This window comes from Rhinichthys klamathensis, unplaced genomic scaffold, assembly GCF_029890125.1.
Source record: "Rhinichthys klamathensis goyatoka isolate OS25496 unplaced genomic scaffold, OSU_Roscu_1.1 h1tg000169l_1, whole genome shotgun sequence".
In the NCBI taxonomy this organism is placed as follows: domain Eukaryota; kingdom Metazoa; phylum Chordata; class Actinopteri; order Cypriniformes; family Leuciscidae; genus Rhinichthys; species Rhinichthys klamathensis.
Window position 1 is genome coordinate 1,469,676 of NW_026606700.1, and position 27,811 is coordinate 1,497,486.

The following is a 27,811-nucleotide window of genomic DNA, read 5'->3' on the forward strand; positions in this document are numbered from 1 at the left end:
TGGGCTCTCTTTGGTGCCTTGTGAGTGGCTATTTTCCTCAATCCCATCTTCAGGGTCATCAAATCGAGACTTTCGTGATAATAACCTTGCTTTCTAAACAGATAGTACAAGCAATATATTAAAAGCTTCATCTTGGGTCAAGTCTTTCTGCGACCCCACCTTTTCCTCTACTGTACCTTGCGATAATTGACAAAAAAGTGTGTTTCAGTGCTTAACAAACCAAGGTTGACTGCTTGAGTTTGTACTTACATTTAGTGAGGCTCTTCTCTGAGCATGAGGTGGAGTGTGAAGCCCTGGTGTCAGCTTGCTGGGAATTCCTGGTTTTCCCTTGTAAAAAAAAAGGAAATTGAGTCCGAATATAATAGATTTAGTTATATAATCTTGAATGAAATAAGTATGAAATGAAAGTGTTGACATTATTAACATGCAGTTACACACAGGAAAAATGTACAACTTACAGGTGGTCCTCTCCGACCTTTCACACCTTTTTGTCCTGATATTCCCTGAACTCCTTTCATACCCTGTTGATATGAACAATATTTTAAAAAGCACTTTTTTTTTTCGGGGTTGGGGGATTTAAGGGTTACACCTCGGCTGTTCATGGTGGGTGGGAGTGCATCTTTTGCACTATTGAAGTTCATTGTGGTTGATATAAAGATTTTATTCTACACAAATAAAAAATATGACCACTCTTTTGTTTGTTCAGTTTTCATATCTTTAAAACAAAAAAAAATCTGATTTGAATCACTCAAATTGAGAGAACCATTTTATTAAACTTTTTTTTTTTAATTGGCCAAAAAGTACTGAAAAGGGTTAAGAAACAATGTTGTTGAAAGAAGTCTCTTATGCTCACCAAAGCTTCATTTATTTGATCAAAATACAGTAAACAGTTATATTGTGCAATATTTTCTGTCAGTTTTCTTTTTGAATCATTTTTAAAGTCATTTATTCCTGTGAATTTCTTATTTTTACACCATAACTTTTCTTTCCCTTACAATTTTCATAAACTTAAAATGTAATATATTTTAAGGTTTAAATCATATTTTTAATCCCATATTTTCAATGTTTCAATGTGATGTGTGCATTGTTTTTTGAGTCGTTGTCAGGGCACTACAGGTCAGCCTGACAGTAAGATCTGTATCTGTACTGTACCTACCTGGTTCAGGTACAGGGTAATGATAAGCAGAGCTATATAAATTACAATCACACCTGCAATTTCAGTACACACCTTCCTTCCTGGTGGACCCTGTAGAGCAAAACAAGAATCTGTCAGAATCTGTGCCATTGTTTTAAAGCAAATAAAGTTGGTCAATGAGTTTACAAAGAGACACACAGTTGAACCAGGAAAACCATTGTCACCAGGAGGCCCACGAGCACCAGCTTCACCCTGCAACACAAAACATACTTATGTGATGGATATTTTGTTGGTACTTGCTGTAAATCTGTTTTACCATGCTTTGCACTAAAAAAGTTCAATAAACATATATTTGAAAAAAAAAAAAACATTAAGAAGGCTGTCAATTTACACTGCAAAAAAAGAATACTTATGAATAAAGAAACAAAAAGGTCACAGTAAACATGTGCACAATATAAACTGCTACCTGTATGCCTTTTGGTCCAGGCCGTCCCTTGTACCCTGGAGCAACTTGTTTTCCCTGCAAGATGAAGGAAAACATTTATTACTAGTGAAAAAATCAACTAATTGTTTCTGGTGTGTTTCATCTGAATTTACCTTTTCTCCTGGTGGTCCAATGGGCCCTTGCAATCCTCTAATTCCAATATGGCCCTGTAAATTGTATTAATGACCATGTTAACCCTATATTTCAAGATTAACACTTACTGGACTGAAGCAACTTTACTTCATTATCTATATTTTTTTCTTTTTTATTATAATTATTTTAGAACAATCATGTTAAAATGTGCGTCTCAAATATGTTACATCAAGCTTTTGAGGAAAATGTATTTGTCCATCTCTCAATTATCACTGTAATGCTTTGCATTTTATGTTTTGCAACCCACCCCCTACAATAGAAACTACAGAGCTTTGATCATAAAACTGAGAATTTAAATATCATCTTATCTTACTAAGATATTAGGAGATATAGAGAGACGCCTGATATTTATATGCATTTTATTTAAGTAGACTGCTACACTGTTATTAAACATCTCATGGATTGACTTCTAGAATAACATGTTCATTTTTGGCCATATAAATATCAGTAACTGCACCAAATTGCATCCCCCCCCCCCCCCCTCCCCTCAGTTTGGGAGGTGTTTTTTATTTCCTCAAGAACTCCATATTCTATATCATACTATGAGCCATAAACCCCTGCTGTATCAAGTATAATACTCAACAAAAAACATATATGCAAACCTGTTATATATATATATATTTGTAAAAAATTTAAATAAACTGTTCAGTTTTTCTGACTGTTATTTCATATGTCAGGCTTCTATACCTTACGTCCTTCCTGTCCAACATCTCCCTTTTCACCTTGAAGTCCTGGAATCCCCTTATTAAAAAATGAATGAATTAATGAATGAATGAATAATTACTTGTGGATTGTAGAAGACAAAACAATTACTTTCATTAAAATACCTTCGGCCCTATCAGCCCAGTGGGCCCTGGTTTCCCTTTCGGTCCTATAGAGCCCTGTGACGAAGAGGCTGGTAAACTGATTGTAGAAGGAAGCATTTATTTATTTATGAGTCAGAATAGAAATGACCTTTGGTCCAGATAGTCCTTGACTCCCTTGCAAACCAGGTATTCCTGGGGCGCCCTGTGAAAGTGTATTTGAAACCATGTGTACAAATCATGACCATATTCTATGACTGACATGCTTTTTAATGAATCATTCAAATACTGTATAAAACAAGCTTACTTACAGCACTACCTGGAGGACCCGGTCTCCCTGGAGGTCCTCTGAACCCAATGTCACCCTGGAAGTTAATATAAACATTCACTCAGCAGCACCTGTACAATGATGAGGTAGTAAATGCTCACTTTTGTGCTAAATCTGTCATTTGACATAAAGCTATTATACTCTAAGAATATTACTTCTAAACAATCTAACTGATCTTAGGCCAGATATCTCAGCAACAACTCAGAAAACCATTGCACCGCCCACAACACCCTAGCATTGTGGCAGTTAGTTTTGCATAGGCAAGCAATCGCCTCTATAAAATGTGAATAGTGAATAAGGCCAAGCTACTCACTGGGTCGCCCTCAGTGCCTATAACTCCCAGCAGTCCATCTGTTCCACTACGACCCTTAAATGGAGTTAATGTAAAAGACCATCATATCTGGCACAAACAATAAACAGTTAAGAAGGTTAAGGATTTGTCCTAGGGATACTTGCTGGCTTTCCAGGGAGACCAGGATTGCCATGTTTCCCTTTTGGTCCTTGAGGTCCCTAGAGAACAATAAAACATATGCATGAACTTTTTATTTGTTTGTGTCAGAAAAATATGAAATAATACCAGTAAAGCTGCTGATTATCAAGACCATAAATGTCAGAAAGAAATCTTGAACCCACTGGTTTTCCTGCAACACCTTTACTGCCTCTCCTTCCAGGAGAACCGTTCACTCCCTGTGTGAAAGAATCACATTTACACTTGTTCTGGGAAAGCTTGTTTTAATGTTTTTTTTTTGTCCAAAATCAACTCTTTAACATGTTGGCAGACATTCAAATATGAGTAACATTCTAGTCACAAAACATGCAGTAATTTTGAGCAGATTAAATGATACATCGGTAAAATATCAGCCCACTGACTTTTGGCCCTATTTGACCCTTGACTCCTTTTCCCCCTGGAGTTCCTGAAGATCCTTGTTTTCCCTTCAGACCGTGAGGACCCACAGCTCCTGGCTGACCCACTGGACCCTAAACAGGGGCATAGATCATTCAAATATGTTAACACTTTAACATACTGTATGCCAGTACAAAATGCCTTTGTCTTATTTTTAATGACAAATGCACCATTTTGCCTCTTGTTCCAGGCTCTCCTTTCTTCTTACTTGGACCTTGAGCACCCTGTGAACATCATACAAAATTCAGGTCAATAAAGCAAGGCCAGACTTTTTTTAAATAATGTATACGTCTTCAAAAGTAAAAACCTACAATTGATCCTATCTTCCCAGGGCCCCCTGAATCCCCTTTAAGTCCAGGTTCTCCCTACAGGAGACAAAAACAAAAGCAGATGCACTTACTCATATGATGGTGTAACAGAGCATACGTTTTATTTCATCCTACCACACAAACAACCAGTGAACATGGGTGAATAACTTGATAAGATCACATTAGGTCAATTGACAGTGACTGTCTAATGTATTGCATGCTGAATTAATTAGATAATGTAGGTAAATATGGGATCAGAAGACATCAGTAAAAAATTATATAAACATACTTTCAGCCCATGCTTTCCACTTTGTCCAACAAATCCTTCTTTTCCTGGCAAACCCTACATTTGAATGAAATACACAAATGTTGAATATATATATCCCAAAATATACGATACATCAAATATATCAAACCTAACTTACCAGTAACCCAACAACACCCTTTGGACCTGGAGGCCCATTTGTTCCTGTATCACCCTTTAATATCCAAAGAACATTGAAATAAATTAGATGAATATATATTTCTGCATAAGCTACACTGTCTGTAAAGGAGGAAGTGGTACCCACAACAAGTCCACGTAGACCTTTGTCGCCTTTATCACCAGCTTCTCCCATGTTCCCCCCAGGACCGTACTTCCCCACCAAGCCGGATTGACCTCTTACACCTGGCTGACCCTATGCATTCACAAAAACACAGAGAAAACATAATATCAATCAGAATATGACAATGCATTTGACTATTTCATCCAAACACCAGTGCAAACTTCATCAAAAACTCACTTTTTCACCTGGGGATCCAGGATCTCCCTTCTGCCCTGGAGCACCACTCAACCCCTTATAAAAAAAACACAACATCTCTTTTAATCATTTATTCGTACATTACGTACTTGAGAAATAATCAAAAACCAGATAAATAATCTCACATCTCTTCCTATTGGTCCTTTCGCTCCAGGTGGTCCTCGATTTTCACTCTCGCCTGGGATTCCTTTTAGGCCATGTTCACCAAGAAACCCTTTTTTACCCTTCTCACCCTACAACCGACAGTTCTGTCCTGTGTATCATTTACATAAAACACCATAACACAATGTACACGGATGAAATGGAGATGGCAAAAATACAGCATCAGAGGATTTGTACTCACAGGCAATCCTTTACTTCCTGCTGGTCCGACTGGTCCAGTTTCACCCACCGGGCCCTAAAGCAAAGCATCACTCATCTATTTAATACAATTATACTACTATTAAAATGTTTTTTAAAAAGATTAACATATTTTTTGAAAGTCTCACCTACTGTAGGCAGCATTTATTCATTAAAAAATAAGGTTAAAAACAGTTGTGAAATATTATTACAATTTAAAATGACTGTTTTCTATTTCAATATATTTTAAAGAGTAATCTGTTCCAGTGATGGCAAAGCTGAATTTTCAGCATCATTACTCCAGTCTTCAGTGTCACATGATCCTTCAGAAATCATGATAATATGCTGATTTGCCGCTCAAGAAATATTTCTTTTTATTATCAATGTTGAAAAGTTGTGCTGCTTAAAATATCTGTGGAAACCATGATAATTTTTTTTCAGGTTCAAAAGAACAAAAATGTAAAAAATGTTACTGTTACTTTTGATGAATTTAATGCATACTTGCTGAATAAAAGTATTATATTAATTATCTTTGCATTACGGGGATAGTTCACCCAAAAATGTTGTCATAATTTATTCACCCTCATGTTGTTCCAAACCTGTATGAGTTTCTTTCTGTTGAACAAAAAAAAGAAGATTATTTTGAAGAATGTCAGTAACCAGGCAATTGACGGTAGCCAGTGACTATGGAAAAAAACTATGGAAGTGAATGGCAATTTTGTAAATTTTGTAAATTTTGACCATTCTTCAAAATATCTTCTTTAGTGTTCAACAGAAGAAACAAACTCATTCAGGTTTGGAACAACTTGAGGGTGAGCAAATGATGACATGATTTTCATTTTTGGGTGACCTATCCCTTTAAGTGTAACTAGATAATCAAAATTTATAAGCAATCTACCTCCTCACCATCGATACCGGCAACTCCCTTCAGTCCACTGGCTCCTCTCAGTCCCTTTGGCCAAAACATTTATGAACAAAAGATCTCATACTAGGCCACAATGGGAGAAACAATATACTGTACATATATAATGAAGATAAAACTAGAAAAAATATCACACCTTATTGCCTTTTTCTCCTTGAGGTCCGAGGGGTCCAGGTGGTCCATCTTTACCCTGAAATAGAAAGAATACAATAAGGGATTAGAGCTAAAACCTTCCCACAGTCCTCACAACAATAAACCAAATAAACCAAAAACACATACTGGGTACCCAGCCACTCCATTCGGCCCAGGAGGTCCTCGGGGCCCTTGATTTCCTACTGGCCCCTGCAGACCTGTCTCACCCCACTGGCCTATGTTTCCTTGTGGTCCCTTTAGAAGATTGTATTTACAAATGTTTCACACATATCACAAATCATTCCAACATTGGATAAAGACTTACTACTACTGCATCACTGGCAAAAAGACTGCAAAATGTTGTGCATGTATGTTAAATGCATGTCTTACAGGCGGTCCAATGTAGCCCTTCTCTCCTGGTACGCCTCGAGGACCCTAGATAGTGAAATTGATAGATTTCAATCAAAGTTTCAGAGCCTAAAGTTTAATAGCACTTAAATAAGATATAAATTATAAGGCTCTTACTGGCTGACCAGGCTTTCCTTTTGGCCCCTCAGGGGCATTTTTTCCCTAATATCAAATGAAAAGATTGTAAAATGTATTTTATGAATTATAAGAAGAGAATAGTCAGATGAACATATGGCTTGTAAATGAAAAGAGGTTTGGTTTAAATGCAAGAATGAAAGAAAACTTTCTACTTCTGCTGCTGATTACTGTTAAACGTGACTAATAATGTTTTCAGCTTTTTGTTACATTTAGTTTTTGTCATCATATGTATTGATGCGTCACATGATGTGACTTCTACATTTTACAAAACCACTAACCTTTTCCCCAGGACTGCCATGAAACCCTACTGAACCTTCTCTGCCTTTGACACCCTGAGAAAAACAAACCATAACAAAATGTATCATTAAAAAACCTATCAAGACTGAAATATCCGCATAAAATTCATCGCCAATTGCAATAAAATAGCACAGAAAAAAAGATCTAAATTTGGACAAAGTCTATGCTGGAGAACTGGGTGTCATGTAAAATAAAAAGGTGGTTGGAATTTTATGAAATCATTACTTACCCTGATTCCAGGCTTTCCAGGTTTGCCAGCGAGACCTCGGCTCCCTGCTTCCCCCTTTAAAAAGTTATTTAATAGCATCGTGCTGCAGGTCATATTCTTACACAGTAATGTCAGAATTGGCAAACTATGAAATTTTTAACTGCTAAATATACCACAAGATGAGGCCTTACATAACTAAGACACTCAATGTTTTGGAAACCCTGTCAATCAATAAAGGAAAATAAAACTCACAGTTTTTCCAATAGGACCTTGGATTCCTGGTGCACCAGGCTTTCCCTGTAAACCCTGTTCAGACATCAGATTTAATCAGTTGTGTTGTCCATATCAGTAAAAAGATGTCTAACAAAGCATAAAAAAAATGAGAAGAGTTCTTACTCGTGTTCCTGTAGGTCCTCTATCACCATCTGATCCCGATGGTCCAATCGATCCCTGTAACACAAATTACTCTTAGTTAGCTAATGAGGCAAGCTAACAGGGCATGCTTTATCAAAATGTGTATGTGTGGCTCTTACAGGTGCACCATGAGTACCATCCTGTCCTCTACTCCCCGAAACACCCTGCAGTCCCTAAATGATGATAAAGATCATGACTTAGCTAATAACTTGATGCATGACGGCGCATGCTAATCCACATCAGTCTATGCTATAGTTAATCAATGCTATGCTAAGTTTGTTGTGACATTCAGTGTTGGAGTATGACATGCATTTGACCAATCATTAGGGAACTCAATTTACCTTTTCACCTTTAAACCCAGTTCCTCCAGGGACCCCTTGTAAACCCTGTCCCATAAAAAATAAAAATAAAAATAAAAATAAAAATTTAAAAAATGTTTTTGTCCATGAATGTGATTTTCAGTTGTGACTGAAATAATTCTGACCAAAGGAATTAGAAAATCATGAGCAGACCTTACTTAATAATGCACGACATGGAGTTGTTAAAAGACACATATTAATATATTTAAAAAGTAATGATCTGATGTACACGGGAACCTTAATACCGGGCTCTCCTTCAGGTCCTTGTTCTCCTGATTTTCCCATCTCCCCCTATAAAACAAGCATTTAGAAATAGTTATATTATATCTATAATGGACCCTAGTAGCCTAGTAAAATATACAGTATATATTTTTTTAAATGCCGCAATTATTTTTTATTATTGCCGCAGTGCTCTGTGAATACAATGTAAATGTGTTTACAGCGCCACCTACAGGTCAAGGCTATTAGTTGTTTTAGGTAATAGTTAGTTATAAGCAGAGCCATAGAGAGAAAGAGTTGCGACACTCTTTGATGTCGCCGCGATGGCTGTCACGTGGTTCATGTAAGCCCCAATAGTTCCAAAACATACGCTGACTGTCATGTTCTTCTATGGGACAGACAGCAGCGATTGCATTATTGAACGGTAAATGTAAAATAAAACACACACCCAAGTACTTTTTCAGCTGTTATTGCATTTTGTTAATGTCAGTTTTGCATTTGGAGAGGCAGGGTGACAACGAAATATAAGTTTTAGGCTATATTTCTGGAGGGAAAAGCTTAGTGTTCATGTTCGCATGGGTATTAGCACTGGCTTTAGCGGCTCTAACTTAACTTTTCCATATCATTCATCTGATGATGGACGTCTCGTGATATTTATCTTAGCACAACTGGGCTGTATTAGGCTATTGATTCCCGTGATTTTGCTTATAAATTCCGATTCATTAGCCTACGTTCGTGATCACGCAAAGAGGTCTGCCGTGGCGGTCCGTTCAGAATTCGCTTAGCTCACTTCTTCTGATGAAAGTGGCCACCCCCAGGACCACAGCGTGAAACATAATCATGTTAAGACTACGAATATAATTTTAAGATTAAGCCATACACATATTATCAAACTATAACAGATTAAAAACGAATTTACGCTTTTATGTTTGGATCTATAAGTGCAGAGTGAAGATTTTTCTCTATGGCTCTGGGTTAGTGTACAGACTGATACAAATGAAGGTTTTCAAATAAAATATTTTTTATTAAACAATGACAACAAAATGACAACAAAATGTGTGCTTGTGTGAGTGTGTGTGAACAAGAAAAACAAAAACCAGGGCTGAAGGCAGATGCAAACATGGGGTTTCAAATTATTAAAAGTAACGTTAGGCCTATTTAACTTTAGGAGAGGGAGCCTGAAAATATGAATATTATAAAGGTGGTAGCGATTCATTACCGAACTGTCACAGCCTGACGGAGGCGCTAGCTAACTAAGTTAACGTTCAGCTAGCAGGCAGTGCTTGAAAATTGGTTGAAACAACCAAGATAAAATATAAATAATTATGCTGTGCATATACAAATGAAGACCAGTATAAGCATCGCAAAGAGCCTCTGATACAATATAGACAGTTGACAATTCAAAAGAGGTCAATATTTCAGCAACTTATCTCTGGAACAACTCGACGCGCAGCAATGTAAGTGAATGGGGTCCAACGCCCAAATGACAGTGTTTGGAACTAATCAGATCTCCATATCCCGGAAGTAGGCGGTTAAAAGCGCCGCCATTTTTTACAACGGAGGTCTATGGGAGTGTCGCAACTCTTTCTCTCTATGGCTCTGGTTATAAGTAATAAAAAATGATCTACCGATTTTCCTATAATTACCACTGGGGGTGCTATGATCAAATTAATCTACTCAAATTTACGTTGTTTAAACTTTAAACACTTGGCCCCGGTTTCACAGACAAGGCTTAAGCCTAGTCCCAGACTAAAATGCATGTTTGAGCTGTTTTTAATGAAAGCAACTTGCACTGGCATATCTTAAAACATGTCAGTGCCATTGTTTTGTCTCAATATTCACACCAGTAATGTTTTTTTTTTCTAAGGCATGTTTATAAAAGCTACATAAATGTCCTAACTGAATTAAGGGGTCATATAATGGTACATGCACTTTTACAAGTTGATTGTACTGAAATGTGTGTTGGCAGTGCCTGTACACAACCATCATAAAATGATAAAAATCCATCCAGTGTTTTTGTTTTAATCTCCTTATATGTTTTCCCCTGCCTCAAATCAAGCCGTTCGACCGTGTGACGTCACACGCTCGGAAGCCCCTCCCACGATTGTTGATTGACAGGAGCGTTTCAACACAGACCCGCCCTCGCTCGTGAGAGCGAGCTGTCAATCATAGTCTGCGCGGGTACCGGCGCGGTCATTGTTGATATGCTGGAGCACTGTCTATGAGCAGAATGGCGTCTAAGCGATTGTGGTGTTCTGTTCTTGGGTGCAATAACGAACACAGCAGTCATTTTAATGTTCCTAAATCCGAACCGCTGAAGACGCAGTGGCTGAGTTTGTTTTCGAAGGGAATATTCCCCACAAGCAACGTCAATGCTCTCATGTTTGCGCGCATCATTTCTCACACCAGACTGCTTTATAAACGAGGATCAGTATAAAGCTGGATTTGCTAAGAAGCTGCTCATGAAAAAGGATCGGTAGCAGATATTCGTGTTCCTGCTGAACCTCTAGAACAACTGAAGTGAGTGTAACGTTTTATTAAACTTTATATTAATATGTTAATCTTTGCAAATCGCTAGCTGCACGCTTCACAATGAATGCGTCTAAGGTTTACACTCAGGGTACATTACGGCATGGCAACCTGTAACCCGTGTTTTTCCAACCTTATACCCGTGAAAGTGCACTGGAACGGCAGTCAAACCCGTGACTTCCCACCCCTGAACTCGTACTAGATCGATGTACTCCCAGTTACAAGCTCTGACGTCATATAGCCCGCGAAACCATACAAAACAGCAATGGTTTGTTTACATCTAGCTACCACAATTCCTTGCGCTCAGGTAGTTTAGCGTGACTGGCTTGGAACGCGACAAAGTCGTGAGTCGTAGTTTGAAGTCGTGATTTACGTGCTCAAAAACCTGCCTGGATCGCAGCATTAGTTACAAATGGTGTATGCACAGAACAGAGAGGCGGGGTGAGCGAAGCTCATTATCATTTAAAGTCATATGCACTGAAACGGCGTGCTGAAAACAGAGCTGTTTTTGACCAGGTAAAATAAGTGTTTTCTTACAATACTAATGAGAATTTTTAATTAAAGTATATTACAAACTTTTAATTTAGACCCTAAAGAATCATATTAGCTTGTACAAAAATGGCATTATATGACCCCTTTAAGGCCTAATCCTATTTTAATATAAGCCGTGTCTGTGAAACCAGGCCTTTGTATCCTTCCTTGCCCTCCTAAGTTTTGACTATATTAAAGAAATTATAGCCTACTTACCAAAGGTCCTGGAAAACCAGAAAATCCTCCTTGGCCATTTCGACCCTTTTGAAGTTAAATCATGTTGTTTTATTGCAATTGTATATGAATGTGATATCTAAAGTATAACATCTTTCAAAAAGAGTAATGATCAATCACCTTGTCACCTCGTGGTCCATGAACACCTTGGATACCCAGAGGACCTCTCTCTCCCTGAAGATGCCATTTATATACGATAACTGTGTTTTTCTGAGATAGCACACTATGTTAGATTCGTTTGACAAACAGAGAACTAGAATTCTACTGTACCTTAAGTCCATCTTGTCCCTGTCTCCCTGGATCTCCAATAGGTCCATCATAGCCCTGAAGAAAAAGCATACTAAGAGGTTGACTTTCAATGAGTCAGTTTTGAACCAGTTAAATGTAGCTGCCGCTCACCGTGGCCCCTGGTAAACCAGCAGGTCCAGGTGGGCCTATCTCTCCCTGTACACCAGACTGCCCTCCTCTGCCTCTGAATCCCTGTTTACCTGGCAGCCCCGGAAGACCCTGACAAAGAGAAACCACAGATAAGAAAAGATAGATTAGTTCTTTCAACATTTACTCCCTCAGAATTTTTTTTTTTTTTTAAGTCTGAAAACAGTGTGCTTCTGGCATTCAAAAAGTGTTGTTTACTTGGCCAGAGCTTTTGTAAATATTTTAGTGAACTCACTTGATCTCCATTTTGGCCAGAATCTCCTTTCATTCCACGCTGGGATTTCAGACCCTGAAGTTTATAGACAGACAGACAAGGACAACAAACACAATCTTCCCAAAAGCATTATATCATTTTTTCTAGCTGGCTAGGGCTGCCAATTTGATGAAAAAATACATATTTTGATTATTGTGACAAACACTGTTTTCCGATTTGGACTGTTATATGATAATCATTTAACATCTCTGCTGCTTCTTAGATTTCAAGCATTAAAGAACAAAAACAGCATTAAATTACATTGAAAGATAAAATAGAGCATGCTCACTTTCACAACACACTGAACGTTTTGGTTGTATATTAAAGTATTTAAATTGAAATTCTATTTTTTAAATTGAAGCTTTAATAACTTCAAATAGCAGCTCTACAATTGCTCTACAAAAGAAACCTCAGTCTCAATAATAGTAAAGGTGTCTCAGCAATCAGACATTTAAAATATTAAGGAATTGTTTGAAGTAATCTTACTGGATCACCTGAGGGTCCAAGTTTTCCTGGTTTTCCATTGGCACCCTAAACCAAGAAAATTGCTCAATGCTTGGAAACATACAGTATATTGCTGCATTATCACAGAAGCACATTGGTGTGACAAAGGAATATGAGATATATCTAAAGAGATATATTATAATTCTTCAAGAAGAGTGAACCGCAGGCCTACTTTTATACCCGGTGGTCCTGGATCTCCAATGCTTCCTTCAATTCCTGCATTTCCCTGTTTGAATAAGACATACATAGGCTTCAGATAAATGTAGGAAAATCAAAATGAGACTTTAAATGTGTCTGTAATTTCAAAGCTTTTATCAAATAACATGAGATGCACATACAGGATCTCCTTTTTGACCAGCATGTCCATCTCCTGGTTTTCCCTTAAAAGATCATGTGGGGTGGTCAGTCAAGTCAGGTGAACACAAGTTGTAGCAGTTTGAGAAGGAAGAGACAAGAGTTTAAACACTTTGATTCTAATATAGGAACTTGGTCATATTCCACATTTTTAGCATGATTACAATCTTCATTTATAACTGCATGTATATCCAAATGGATCCTAAATGCACAATAATGTGCATGAAAGTGTGGTAAGCGAGAGGACATAGATACACAATATAAAGGAGAAAGATCAAATGTATAGTTCACCGCACCTGTGGTCCAGGAACACCAGGACTACCAACAATACCATCAGGCCCTTCCTCTCCCTGTAATATATAATGACTCATTTCTTCATGAGATTTTTGACTCTCTACTTGTGGTTTAGTCAAAACATAATGAAATGTTATTATCTTAAATATTATAATGTGCCTTTTTAGGAAATAAAATATATTTTTTTAACTTACCTGCTTGCCAGGTGGTCCCCTTGTCCCTATATCACCAAGCTGGCCCTTATAAAAAAGAATGAGCATTATGTTATATTCAAATTCCAAATTCACATTCAAATGGAATTATTTAGCCAATACAATTTTTTAGTGCTGAGCAAAAGTATAAAAATGCATATTCACTATATTCACAAGTTTACATGGGTTTTCCATGATTATTGTGAACCCGATAATTAGAACTAGATTTGAGCTTGTAAAAACCATAGTGCTTCTTACAGGGGGTCCGTTGACGCCCGGAACTCCCTTCAACCCTCTCGGTCCCGTACGTCCCTGTAAAGAGAGGTCAAAAGTAGAGTTATGAACAAATAAGAATTAAGAGATGATAAAGAATAATTAAGTTTTGTAACATACTGGTGATCCTGGTGATCCAGTGAACCCAAGCTCCCCTGTCTGTCCCTGTGACAGAGATCATTACAAAAAATAAACAGCCAGTTTGCTCATCTTATTTGTATGTTATACCCAAATAAAATAATATTTTAGCACATACAGGTGGACCAGTCGGCCCCATGAATCCCCGTGGTCCTCTGGGACCAGGTGGCCCCTGTGTATGGAAAATATATTGTTTGTTAAAGAATGTCATAGAACTGTTTTGACCTTGTAATATATATATTAAAATTTTTGGGGTCACCAACATGTTTTTAAAATAAATTAATACTTGTATTATTAATAATAAGATGCGTTTCTTGAGCAGCATCATTGATTGATTGATTTATGACAAATCACGTGACACTGAAGCCTGGAGTAATGATGCTGAAAATCCAGCTTTGCCATCACAGGAATAAATTACATTTTAAAATATATTTAAACAGAAATAAATGCAGCCTCAAATAAATGCAGCCTTGGTGAGCATGAGATACTTTTCAAAAACATTTAAAAATCTTACAGACCCCAAACTTTTGAATGGTGGTGTACATATACAGTATAAACACAGGCAGAATAACGGCCTTATAAACAAATGACACACAATCAGAAGTACACTGATACTCACAATATATCCTATTACCCCGGCTAGACCCTTCTCTCCCTTTTTTCCCTAAAGAAACAGAGTTGGCTGGTAAGTGCTATGATCATATCTAGTGAAAGTCTGGATAGCAAGAGGGGCATCTTACCTTCTCTCCTTTCTTTCCTTTGATTCCCTGAGGCCCCTGTTCCCCAAGGTCACCCTGAACACATCAGACACACTTTCTTTAAATGCAAAGAAGTCAAATATAGGGATATATAGTCAAATAATGGGAATCAATTACTTGTTTTTTTTTTAAATAGCAGAAATGACAAAAAGACACTGAGAGGACAGTTTTGGACTCTTATTTTGGTCTTGGATGTTTAGATTTAAGCCTAGGCACATGGAATTTGCAGACTTCTGCAGAATGGATTAAAATGTTTTTAGCAATTGAGAGTACTCTTATCGGTAGCAGAAAGCATAGTCAAATTAGTCAAAAAAATTTGCCACTTAAAAGGGGCAGAGAGTTTAATGCATGATGTAAGTTCCAATTCTGTGGAAAACTGTGTTTTTACTGGAGTTTTGCAGACACAGATTCCATGACTGCCTAGCTATGGTATTATCCACAAAAAAAACCTGGTCATTCTTACCCACTCACCCAGCTCCCCTTTACTGCCCTTCTCTCCCTCATAACCTTTTGGGCCCTACAGAAACACACACACAAATCTATGCAGTTATAGGCAGACTTGCAATATATTTCACATAAAACACCACTTGATAAACCACTGCATAGATGCATATTAAGAATTTTGATTCTCATAAGTCTTACATCCTCCCCAGGTGCTCCAGGTTGGCCCGTCTCCCCATTCTTCCCAGCTGTGCCCTCTGGTCCTGATCTCCCAGGTGGTCCTGGCATTCCAACAGATCCTGATCTTCCCTAGTACAAGACAAAAGCAGGATGTACATAGTATAGCACATGCTTCAGTATTTGATAGATACTGCAATGTTTAATTTTAGTTCGTCTATTTGTCAAGTTCTATCAAGATCTAATGTTAGCTCTTTATTTATTTATTTTTTACAATAGCTCTTTTACTTGGAATCTTCCTGGAAATAAATGATCTAATAAACACTCAGAGTGAACCATTAGTGCCATATAGCCTAACTCTGTTAAATAAAGCAATCACATAACAGGCAAATACAAATAAACTCATCAGGTATCCGATAAGATTAACCACATTTATCAACCCGGGTTAAGTTAAACATATGCAAATAGAGGTAGGCGATATAACCAAAATCTTATATCACGATATGAGTCCATTTATTTCACAATAACAATATATATATAGTAATTTTTGCTTTAAATAAGGTTTTTATATAGTACCAAATTTTTTATTTTTTATTTTGATAGATATTTAATAATTCTTGTCACCAATGTCAATATCACAAAAAACTAATTAGCCTAAATAAATAAAAAACTCAAGCTTACTGAAGACATGTAAACAGTCAGTGATAAAATAAGAACAAATAAACTAATTAGAAGCAATATGACAAAAATAACTACAATAGAACAAAGACACAACAAAACTAGACCTACCTGAAAAACTTCAAGTGTGAAATAATAAATACATAAATTGTATAAAGTAATCAAATGTATAAAAAAAACACTGCGTGGTCGTCACTGTGTAAATGAAATATACATTTGTCCTTATTAAAGTTACAAAAAGTGATTTAGTCAAGAGTAGTGAGTGATTTTTTCACTTTTGTTGTTTGATTAACATGAATGACAGCAGGAAAATTAGGCTGCTGTCACTTTAAGAGCTGCCCGGATCCAAAGTTGAGAGAGCTGCTGAATCCTGTCACACAAAGGTTCTATCCTTTCTCAACTGTTTACGTTCACTTAAAACATTAATGACTGTGTTTACTAGGATACTTGCAACAACAAAAAAAGGCATTTTGACACATACAAGTGTGTGTATTTAACCGTTCAACTGAGCTACTGTATATTCACTTTACCTTTGATTAAGAAATAGAAGCTTAATTAAAACTTTTCACCTGAACCAAAACTGATCTCACATACTGATTTCAAAGGCAGCAAAGAAGGCAGTTTTCTTTGTTGTTATTGTATTTCTTGTTCAAACTAAAAGTTTTCTTTTCTTTTAAAATAATTTAAATTTGTAAATCTGTGAGCATGCATGAGGAGGCAGCCAAAAGAAGTTCAGATGAATGTCATCTTGGGAATGTCACATTTGTTTCCCTTGATGCCAAAGATTAAACTGAAACTGCTCTTATGATTTGACTGGCAACAAGCCTACATAAGTCTTTGCTTTTAAATTAGCTGAAGTCTGAACAATGTGACTCTTGTTGACTTCATGCTTGTTGATGCTTGTTGACCCATTGAGGTTATCAAATTCTTTCTGAACCGTATCGTGTCTCCGCATGACTTGATCACACTTTTATGAAGCTGCCCAGTGCCCACCATATTTCTCTATGTAACAGTGAGCTAGCATTTATCTGTTGCCAGAGACGATTGTGTGATGAAGAGAGGAGACAGAGATACCTACAGGTTTCCCTCGCTCTCCCTTCCTCCCCTGTTTGCCTGGAACTCCAGGGGGGCCCTAAAAAAAGATAGATAAACTTAAAAAAAACAGTCCTCATAAAAGTCCTAATATCACATACAGCATATGAATAGGTTTTTACACTGGGGTCAGAAAAAATTTCAAAGAAAAAATAAGTAAAAAAGTAGGAATTTGGTCCCATTGCATGTGGATAATCATATTTGGGGGTCATCAGTAAGTTAGAAAATGTCTCTCACTGACAGTCTGTGAACATTACATGGAGATAATATGTAGTCAAAATGTCAAATATTATATTTTTACTTACGTGTGGTCCGGGATCTCCAAGTGGTCCCAAAGGTCCGGGTAATCCCTTCACTCTCTAAAATGGGGGGGATTTTAATCTGCAGTGTGGTCATGTAACTCAATAGAGCTCTTAGTAGGGGTCAAACGCAGACTAACTTACCGGCCACAATGACAGTAGTTTTTTGTAGAATTTCTTGTTCTGCAAGCAAAATGAAACGTCTAAATAAGATGCTCTATCCAACCACACAGTGTTTTCATAGAATGTAAGAATGCAGGCAGCATTTGAATTTCAACTATTCAGAATCAGCTATGTTTCTTTGTTTTCAGACTAAATGGCAGAAAAACCTAAAATGATCTAAAATGAGCAAAAACATTGTTTTGCACCTTGAACACCTGCCACTCCTCTTCTGACGTGTCCCAGACTATGATAGCTGGCATGCCGGGGGGTCCAAGCGGTCCTCTGTCCCCTGTGCGGCCCGTCCGGCCCATCACTCCTGCGTAGCCCTGAGTGACACGCAAACACCCATTAAAGCATTAGTTCGACTGAAAAATGAATATGACACGATTTGACTTACAATAAAGATTTATTTTAAAAAATGTGATTACAATTTATGTAATATTATGATTATAATATTATTATTGGTTACATACTTTGTCTCCTTTTTCACCTGGAGGGCCTGGTAAGCCAGGTGGGCCTGGATACCCCTAAAAAAGTCATTGTAATAATATAATATAATATAAATGTTTATATTTAATGTCTGTCTATCTGCAGTATCTATCTATCTATCTATCTATCTATCTATCTATCTATCTATCTATCTATCTATCTATCTATCTATCTATCTATCTATCTATCTATCTATCTATCTATCTATCTATCTATCTATCTATCTATCTATCTATCTATCTATCTATCTATGAAAACACCTCAGCACTAGCACTATCTGACCAATGGCCCAAAACACCTTAGCAATCACTTGGAATGGACCCTCGAAATCACATATCAAACTGCCCAAGCACACAATTAAATAACCTCTTGCATACAAGAAATTATCATGGCAACAATTAAAGCATTGACGAGCTTAGTTTTTTTTTTTATTGCTAATTTTGTTATTTACTACCTCAAAAGACCGCAGTACTAAACAGACACACGTCTACCAAAGGAGGGCGCAAGTGCTCAACTAATGACTCTCTCTCTCTCTCTCTCTCTCTCTCTCTCTCTCTCTCTCTCTCTCTCTCTCTCTCTCTCTCTCTCTCTCTACTGTCAGTAATGACCTGTAAAGGATTACATTGCTAAAGCATTCTAGAATTTACATAACGTAGATGCATGAAATAACAGGTTAACACAGTACACTAAAATGGTTCAAAAATGGTATAGTGTCAGTTCTACTCTTTTTCTTTTCCTCCCTAGCACTGGCATTATTAAATACATTCTGCAATCCTGTTCCTCTTTTTAGGATAATATTTCTCTCTCAATGTCATACAATGAGTCAGTTCTTGTTCATAAGATCCATTCAGTGGAGGTAAATGACCCTTCTTCTCCTCTATTCCACACTTAATTGAATAATGCCTCTGCAAACTCAATTTCCGACAAAGGCTAGCAATGGGCCTGAGATGACCATGTGGGTGAGAATCACAGTATTAGAGCAAGGAGAAAAGGACCATCTCACTGTATTCATATATTGCATTCAAGGTTAAAATAAGATAGAGTCTATTCATGTCTGTAAGATTGTAATGATTTTCTTGAACCTTCTATGAAATGCTGAATTTCTCTCTCTATTTAAAATGGAACAGATATGTGAAGTTATCAGTATATTAGCTTGAAACTTGCAAACACCATTAGCATTTCAGAGTAGTATCTAAACCGCACTGAACTATCAAAACAAGTAAAGCCTTTCATTTTAATGACAAAAATGAACGTAAAGATGAATGTTAATGAATTATAAGAGAGATAACCGTTCTTACCCTTGGCCCTCTGAAACCCAGTGTTCGTACTAGACTTCCTTCTCTGTGTATGTTTCTGTGCATCTGATTGGCTTAGACAAAAAAAAAAAGCCAATTAGTGAGACATTATTTTTATATACGGTTTTCTGCATTTCTTAGACATTGTTTATCATTTCTAAAATGAAGTATCAGATATAATGAGGGAAAAAATTATGTGCAGGAGAACTTTCTAGAGGCACAATAAAATAAAGAAATAATAATAACAACAACATGTAAACATAACAACAATAGTATAATAATAATAACTGTGCTGTTATATTATTATCATTTTTTCATCATGTATTATTGTATTCTTTTTTTACATTTATTTTGTGAAAGTCAGTTTTCACAGTGATTTAATTTAATTTAATTTTAAATGTAAAAAACTGTTTAAATAATTGAAATATCCAATTACTTTGCTCACAGTCTTCACACTTTTTGGGGCAATCTACATATAGAACAAATGGCTTACACACATATTAATTTAGGGTAGGAGAAAAAAAATTATCATTGAAAATGTGTACTCTTCAGCTTCAAAAAAAGTACTCTTTTTTTCTTTTTTTACTTACAGTGGTTCTCTGTTGTTGTACTTGGTGCAGTGGTAGGACGTCCTGGACAGGCAGCAATAGCACCTGAATAACAATCATCAGTTTCTGATTCTCCATTCACAGATGCTTTTTGTTCACGTCTAATCTGTGAAGTCTCATCTGTATCTTTTATCTTTTCTTGCTCTCTCTCTCTCAGTGCAGTACTAGCTTCCCCAGGGTTGAAAGTCACTCTGATTTCTTTATTCTTCTCCTGTGACTTTACTTTACTGACAGAGGTGCTGCCGGTGCTGGTTTCCGTTACATTGGTCAGGTTTTGAGGTGAACCACTTGTGATTGAATCCTCAATGGATTTTGTCAGTGACTTGTCATTGGCTGTATCTAAAATATCAGTCAGAGGGACATTTGTGGCTGTGTTCATTGAAAAGGCTGTACTGTTCTTCAGAGTTGAAACAGATAACTGTGCTGTCGGCAAGGGCTCCTTCTTGGTTTGACCTTTGACCTCTGATTTGACTGCAGTGCTCATCTTGAAAGACTCTTCAGATTGTGGAACGTATCCACGTGCTGTTGAATTAATATTTCTCGCCCTCATGGTCCGAGGTTGAGACTTGCGTTCAGGGTCAAGCACCCCTGTGGACTCTGGAAAAAGAAAAGATTGAGTTGTTTTGATGGGCTGGACTGTGAGAGAGTAAATGAAAGCCTCCTTCTTGTCTATCCCACCTTCAATTGCCTTTTCTTGGTAAAAACCAGATGATTCAGTCCATTCAGATTCCGTTTCATATGTAGTATCAGCTAGGCACCTCAATGTTACCATCTCTAGGTTAGGTAATCTTTCCAAAGATCCACTTGCTAGAGTCTGCGAATCTGAAATTGCCCCTGGTACACTTAAATCATCAGGTGACGAAGGAAATGACATCATATGTTGGCTCACTTTTTTATTTTTATCCTCAATTTCCACCATTGCAACAGAGGCAGAACCAGAGATGGCAACATTTGCTCCTTTTCCCACGTCTTTTTCCTTGAAATAGCATTGAACAGAAACATACATTTTTTAATATAGTTCAGGTTCAGGTTCAGAATATAGATTATGTACACCAATCAACTCATGTTTAATATATCTGTTATATTGGTCTGGATTTTAAATGAAACTAAGAGATTTCCAGACTGCAGTGATCATACACAGAAAAGCGCTGCGTCTCTTGAGTGACACTTATGTCCAAAGTAAACTGAATTTTATCAGCTCATAAAGTTAGCACAGTGATGTCGACTGATTCATGGCCCCCAGATCTCCATAATAGAAAAACAGCCACATCAGACATTTCAAACAGATTTGGAGTGATTCTATTGCAGTGATAAAACAATGTACCATTGATATCTTCAGTGTTGGGGGTAATGCATTACAAGTAACGCGAGTTACGTAATCAGATTACCTTTTCGAGTAACTAGCAAAGTAACATTACTTTTAAAATATCTGAGTTACATTTTTAAACATAAACATTAAACATAAGTTACTTTGTTTTTCCCATTTATTGACTGACACCTCTCCTGTCCCCATGTTGAGAGAAATCAGGAGTTAGTGCAGAGGTGTTGTGTGCTCTGTGTAAATATGATTAAATATGTTATATCTTATCATATAAGATACCAATACATTCTCACTCCCAACTCGTCACATATTGACGCTAGTTCAGGACACCTTGGCGTCACTTTTTAATACACAGGATACCCCTTTAACATTTTCGATGCAGGGTACATCATTGCTTTTAGTCGCTTGCCTTGTGCTTCAGATCAAGACCCATCCTGACCAAGTGTAACTGATGCAAGCCAGTAAGAGCTGTGCTATAAACCTCACTCCCCTGATCTCAAGAGGTGCTCTAGTGGCTGACGTAAGAGGGTTTGGTCTTTAGTCTCCTTGTTAGAGCACCCACCGAGACCATGGTTTGAATCCCACTCGGAGCAGTTGAGTAGAACCGGTTAGATTTGGTGCCGTGACCCGGATGGGAGTGAGGTTTAGGGGGATGAGTGTAACTGTCATAGGCCAGTAAGAGCTGTGCGTGTAAACCTCATTCCCCTGATCTCAAGAGGCGCTAGTGACTGATGCTAGAGGCATCTCTTTGTTAGAGTGTCCGCTTCCCACTCCAGAGACCACAGTTCGAATCCCGCTCCGAGCGGGTCAAGTAACCGGCTACACAACCGTCAATATGTGATGAGTTAGGAGTGAGAACGTGTTGAAGATACACAATAACATGGTTTCATAAATACTTTGAGATTGTTCCGTTTAAAAAGAACAAAGGTAATGTTAGTGAAGAGAAAGGTAAAAGGGAAATGAAGATTCGTTTTTACCTGTGACTCTTGGACACAGTGAGATTTGTGTTCAGGACAGTTGAGGTCACCTTGAGTGGGGTCACCCAATACTAAGGTCACTTGCTGCATGATACCCTGTAAAGGATGACAACCATCTCTAGTCAACAGATAATGACTTTTGACAATCAATAAATCTATCTATCTATCTATCTATCTATCTATCTATCTATCTATCTATCTATCTATCTATCTATCTATCTATCTATCTATCTATCTATCTATCTATCTATCTATCTATCTATCTATCTATCTATCTATCTATCTATCTACTATCTATCTATCTATCTATCTATCTATCAGTATGGGAATTGTCTGCTAAAACAATAATAACATAAGTCCTGCCTCAATAAACCCAGTGTTTGAATGCTCTCTCCCATGCGGCCATCGAGCTGAAGGCACTCCTTTGACTGCTTAACAACCTGTTTGCTTTTCTCACATGGGCTCCAGAGCTCTCTGAACTTCACTTTCATTTCATACAGCCTGTGGTGTTGTTGGTGCTTGCTAGTTTGCATTGCAAAGAGAATTAGCTGTTTTGTGCTAGCGCTCCAGCCGACATTGAACTTGGGCTGTGTGGTTGTCAGGGGCAACAGTCACACAAGAAAGTATCAATGACCAATTAAACTATAGAGAGTGCACTGTATGCAACTTAGTTGCTTTATTCTCAGTATATTATCAAAGACACATGACATTTAATTTGTGTGTAGTTCTTCGTCTGCTGGTCGAATGGGAACAAACTCAATTGTGTTCTCAATAATTAAAGCTGTATTATATTTTTTGTATATATTTTATAGTTTTCACGTTTTTTATATATTTTTATTCATTGGTTTGTTAAATAAACACAATATTACTGTGTTATTACTGTATTATAGTATGTTTCATACAGTATCTCTTCAGTTACAACTAAAAACACATACTGTCATACTGGACATCTGAAAATCTTTTTTTTTTAAATGTGTGTAGAAAAAAATTTAAATCTTGTTTTTTCATGCCCTGATAAAAAATCAAGAAAAATATCATGAATGAGATAATTCATGCATGAAAGGGTTAACAGAGATGAAAGATTTAAAGGCATTCCCAAATATTACAGAATTACTAACAGATCATGAGTCAGAGTTAATGTACATCTTACAATACACTTCACATAGAATATGGTATTAAATTGTCACTGATCCCACTCTAAAACATTATGTACTGTATGTAACTTGTTTACCCAACAGCTATAGCAAAATATGACACTGGCATTTTATTTTGCATTTGTGTAAATTAACTTTTGGCTCAAAACCTTATAGTTACTGAGATATACAGTATATGCCATTAAAAAGTTTGTGGTTGGTTTAATGTTTTTGAAAGAAGTCTCTTATGCCGCTTTTATTTGATCAACATACATTACAAACAGTCCTATTGTGAAATATTATTACAATTTAAAATAGCTGTTTTCTATTTTAATATTAAATAATTTTTAAATGTAATTTATTCCCGTGATGACAGCTGAATTTTCAGCATCATTGCTCCAGTCTTCAGTGTCACATGATCCTTCAGAAATCATGAAAATATGATGATTTGATGCTCAAGAAACATTTCTTATTATTGATGTTGAAGACAGTTTAATATTTTTGTGAAAACGGTGATAATTTATTTTCAGGATTTCTTTTTTTTTTTTATGAAAAGAAAATTCAAAAGAAGCATTTATTTGAAATAAATGACTTCAGCGTCCACGCTAATTAAAAGTTTTCTTTAAAAAAAACCAAAAAAAACAGTAGTGGCCAGTTGTGATGTCTGGCCAAGGAGAATTGACATCTTGACATCAAAGATTTTGTAAGCATATTGCGTAGTCGTGCTTAGAGTCAATTGTTTAATTTGTGATGCAATGAGATTTTTGGCCATGCTGTCATACAAAGAAATTATGAACAAATGCAAAAACAATAGAGAACCAACAAAATATTCATTGATTTTGTCGTAGTCAATATATGCTTTTTCCTGTGAGCTTTTTGTTTTTCCATGAATTATTTTTGCACAATAAAATAAAACCTGTAGCTGTAGTGTGACTTTTTTGCCAATTAATTGTTGTCAGATCAATACCTTAACCGAGTAAGTGTTTTGTTCTTCCCTCATATTGAAAGTATTGAACATTTTGGTTTAATCAGACATCAGTTTTGGCCACTATGAATACATTATTATAAAATATTTTCCAAAAGCACCCATGGATTAGACCAGAAATTTTTTTATAACCTTTTTTTGTTTAGCAAGAGTGACAAGCAAGAGGATTTGGAGGTTTAGCTCTGGTTTGTGAAAGCCTCTTCCTGTCCTTGTCACGAGGGCCTCAGGCCTGGTCTGGGTCGATCAAACACACAGAACGCACAGCGTGCTCAAACCACATCAAAATACAGATGGAGACTCGTTCACCTGTGCTTGCTGAGACAAAAGTACTAAGACCAAGAGCCTGGTTTTGAGTGCCAACGCAGAAATAAAACAACTATTCTACAAACAATAAAAAGAAGATCTGCTAAACGAATAAATGTAAATTTACTTTCAAGCATTTGCTGTGGATAAGAGGATAGGAAGAAACACTTACTACGCAGTAGAGAAGTTTGAGCAGAGTTTCGGAGTCCTGCATGGCTTCGGGGAGGCAGGCCGGACTGTGAGCGCTTCAGAAGGAGGTATGGTCAGTTTTTGACCCCTGGACAGCACTAAAACAGACCTGGACCTGGAGAAATGCCAGAGATGGGCTGTGCCATACACACTCACTCCATGGCACAGCTTAATGCATAAGCGATGTAGATCCCACTACAGAAACTGGAGGAGACCCTAACTATGCCCCTGATGAAGAGGGATCATAACACCTCCCACATGAACCAATAGTAAGGAAGGGTCACCACCACAACATAAACCCTGGGTCCTGAAGCACTTCTCTACAGGATCTTTTAACAGGATCAATAACAGATCAAATGCCACATTGATGAGCATTAGATTGCAGATCCTTTGTTAAAACGTACTGTTTATTCACCAGTGCCTTATAATGATCTTAGTGATTTATTGTTTAGTTCTGTTGGATCTAAAGCATGCAACTAATATTTGATCTCCACAGTGCGCAATGAATCATCACTATAGTTCTTTTTCCTAAGCATATTTGTGCGTGTCTGTTCTATTCACACTATATGATCCCAGTGAGGAATGTGACAAGGTGTTTATAGAAGTGTCTAACTTACGGTAAAGGGTGTGAGGCATGGCGGTTTGGCTCCTCTCAGCGGTATGATTGGTCTAGACATTCTCTACTCAGTATTAATCAGTCAGGTCCTGTCCAAATGCAACACCACTGAAAATATGAACACAAATATGTGGTTCAAGACCAATTTTATATCTCTAGAGAATTGTAGAGCTGGTGGTTAGCCTGCATTTCATATCATCACACATTCTAGTCAATATAACTGTTGCAAATGTTGTGTCAAATTAACCCCACACTGAGAGGATTTGCAGTGGAAATATCCTTTTAATGAACACTAGAATGCAAATGTGAATTTAAGTGGTTGTAAAAAAAAACCCATCACAGTAGAAACATATAATAAAAGTATAAAAACAAAAATATTATACAAATTTAAATACTCTAGCCTTTATTATCTGTTGTTTACACATGTATGCCCATACCAATGTTACTATGTTGATAAATTGGTGCTATTATTATGGGATACAGCATTTATAAAATAAATCAAATAAAATACTGGATCCATCATTATCTGTCTTTCACATGTGCATGTCTATAACAGTGGTACATTGGTGCAATGAATTATGAGATACAAAAATTCTAGTCTGGAATGAATTATAATGATAATGAACAATAATAGAGATAAAAATATTTACTTTGGTAGTTTGTCTTTATGTCTCATATGTATCAACAGATCCAGGTGGTGATGAAAGTAAGCTGCACCTGTACTTCTCAAACTCCTCCGGATAGATAAACTGTTACCCCTCGTCAGAGAACCTGGTTCACACTTACACAACACACACACACACAAAATTCCAATGCACATAAGAAAAACATAATTGGGGTTGTGCGCAACCGATTATTACAAATATTACCTCTCCCTAAATATAGCAGAGGCATTTCATCAGTCTGCGTCAGTACAGAAGATCACTTTTAGATCTGTGATGAATCAAAGTACTCCTGTTAAATACACAGAGCGATGCTTTCCCTACCCAGCTTCAGCTCACATACTAATGTTAGGTTTACCACAGAACTGAAAAGTACATTCAGTAAAAGAAAGTCACTGGGAAAGAAAGTCTAACTTTCATGTCAAATCCAAACAAATAGAATTTTCATATTCAATTACAAAAAATTAATAGACCGTAATATCTGTAAATAAAAATACACATCATTTAATTCATAGGTCATCCATCACCAAGGATATTGTTTAGAAAGACTCATTACACAAAGTGACAGTGAAGCATGAGAGTAGCCTTCTTCCAATGCTGATATTTATGGATTTTTGACTGCTTCTCTGGCAAAAAGAAATGTGTTTATCATGATGTTGTCCCTTCTTAAAATGTGACAGCTCCTATATACAAACAAACAGACATGTGCGTGTATGTATTGGTTTAGTGATTTTATCAGCAGATGGTCTGTCTCGCCTCAGCTCCCTCATATGCTGACCTGATGTAACAGACAGATTGGCAGCACCTGGAACAGGTTCAGCTCTATATAGCGTTCTTGGCTTCACTCATCCATGAGCATCAAAGGCAGAACGCTTCACCTGCTAGTGAGATATCTCTATATGGACTCTTGTCAAACCCTGGTACAATATTTCATCAGTCTTTCTCCACCCACAAACAGGGGGGTCAGTTGGGTCAGTAACAGTTTAGAGTCAAGGCTGTTTTAATGTACTATTGCAGTGGGACAGGATCATTCATGTCGTAAAGAAACTGAGGTCTGTCTATAGCTATCTATCTATCTATCTATCTATCTATCTATCTATCTATCTATCTATCTATCTATCTATCTATCTATCTATCTATCTATCTATCTATCTATCTATCTATCTATCTATCTATCTATCTATCTATCGTGGGATCACTGGTATCTTTTTCCTCAGAAATGTTTCTAAAATTATCCTTACAGTCTAAGACTATATATTTTGCACGTCGTGGGCATTCTCACTTTTTGTTTCTACAGAAAAACAGATGGTTGGGCTTCCACGAAAGTGGGACAGGCCAAATATAGACAGCAGCAGTAAATCATCATCCACAACACGCTGCTGAAGCGCTATAGAGAATCTCACAGTTTGAAATTGAGTTTATAAATAAACCCGACACTGCCAATAGAGCTATAAAGAAGAAATAGTTTTCAACACCCTTAGAGCAATATGCTAGAGCACAGAATCAACTCTAACCACTGACACATGACATAGCATCATA

The 27,811-nt window shown here is 37.0% G+C and overlaps 2 protein-coding genes across 2 annotated transcripts; both read right to left on the minus strand.

The window, feature by feature from the left end:
- Window positions 1-2,691: 2,691 nt before the first annotated feature.
- Window positions 2,692-14,887, minus strand: si:dkey-21p1.3 (collagen alpha-1(I) chain). Its single transcript, XM_056259623.1, has 41 exons — window positions 14,828-14,887; window positions 14,707-14,751; window positions 14,206-14,259; window positions 14,070-14,114; window positions 13,935-13,988; window positions 13,680-13,724; window positions 13,488-13,541; window positions 13,176-13,217; window positions 13,010-13,063; window positions 12,820-12,864; window positions 12,316-12,369; window positions 12,045-12,152; window positions 11,916-11,969; window positions 11,766-11,819; window positions 11,628-11,672; window positions 8,370-8,423; window positions 8,115-8,159; window positions 7,893-7,946; window positions 7,756-7,809; window positions 7,612-7,665; window positions 7,381-7,434; window positions 7,133-7,186; window positions 6,834-6,878; window positions 6,699-6,743; window positions 6,456-6,563; window positions 6,313-6,366; window positions 6,153-6,206; window positions 5,259-5,312; window positions 5,041-5,148; window positions 4,898-4,951; window positions 4,685-4,792; window positions 4,541-4,594; window positions 4,405-4,458; window positions 4,119-4,172; window positions 3,978-4,031; window positions 3,774-3,881; window positions 3,537-3,590; window positions 3,356-3,413; window positions 3,217-3,270; window positions 2,887-2,940; window positions 2,692-2,780 (listed from the first exon to the last, which is right to left on the minus strand). Exons 3-39 carry the CDS (start codon window positions 14,224-14,226, stop codon window positions 3,263-3,265), a joined length of 2,118 nt encoding a protein of 705 aa, XP_056115598.1. The 5' UTR covers window positions 14,227-14,259; window positions 14,707-14,751; window positions 14,828-14,887; the 3' UTR covers window positions 2,692-2,780; window positions 2,887-2,940; window positions 3,217-3,262.
- A 351-nt stretch (window positions 14,888-15,238) lies between these two features.
- On the minus strand, window positions 15,239-25,144 carry LOC130091576 (collagen alpha-3(V) chain-like). Its single transcript, XM_056259520.1, has 12 exons — window positions 24,978-25,144; window positions 22,385-22,480; window positions 20,765-21,062; window positions 20,069-20,683; window positions 19,482-19,552; window positions 18,168-18,221; window positions 17,901-18,020; window positions 17,677-17,715; window positions 17,539-17,592; window positions 17,220-17,273; window positions 15,488-15,595; window positions 15,239-15,362 (listed from the first exon to the last, which is right to left on the minus strand). The coding sequence occupies exons 1-12, from the start codon at window positions 25,017-25,019 to the stop codon at window positions 15,270-15,272; spliced, it is 1,644 nt and encodes a 547-aa protein (XP_056115495.1). The 5' UTR covers window positions 25,020-25,144; the 3' UTR covers window positions 15,239-15,269.
- Between the last annotated feature and the right edge of the window lie 2,667 nt (window positions 25,145-27,811).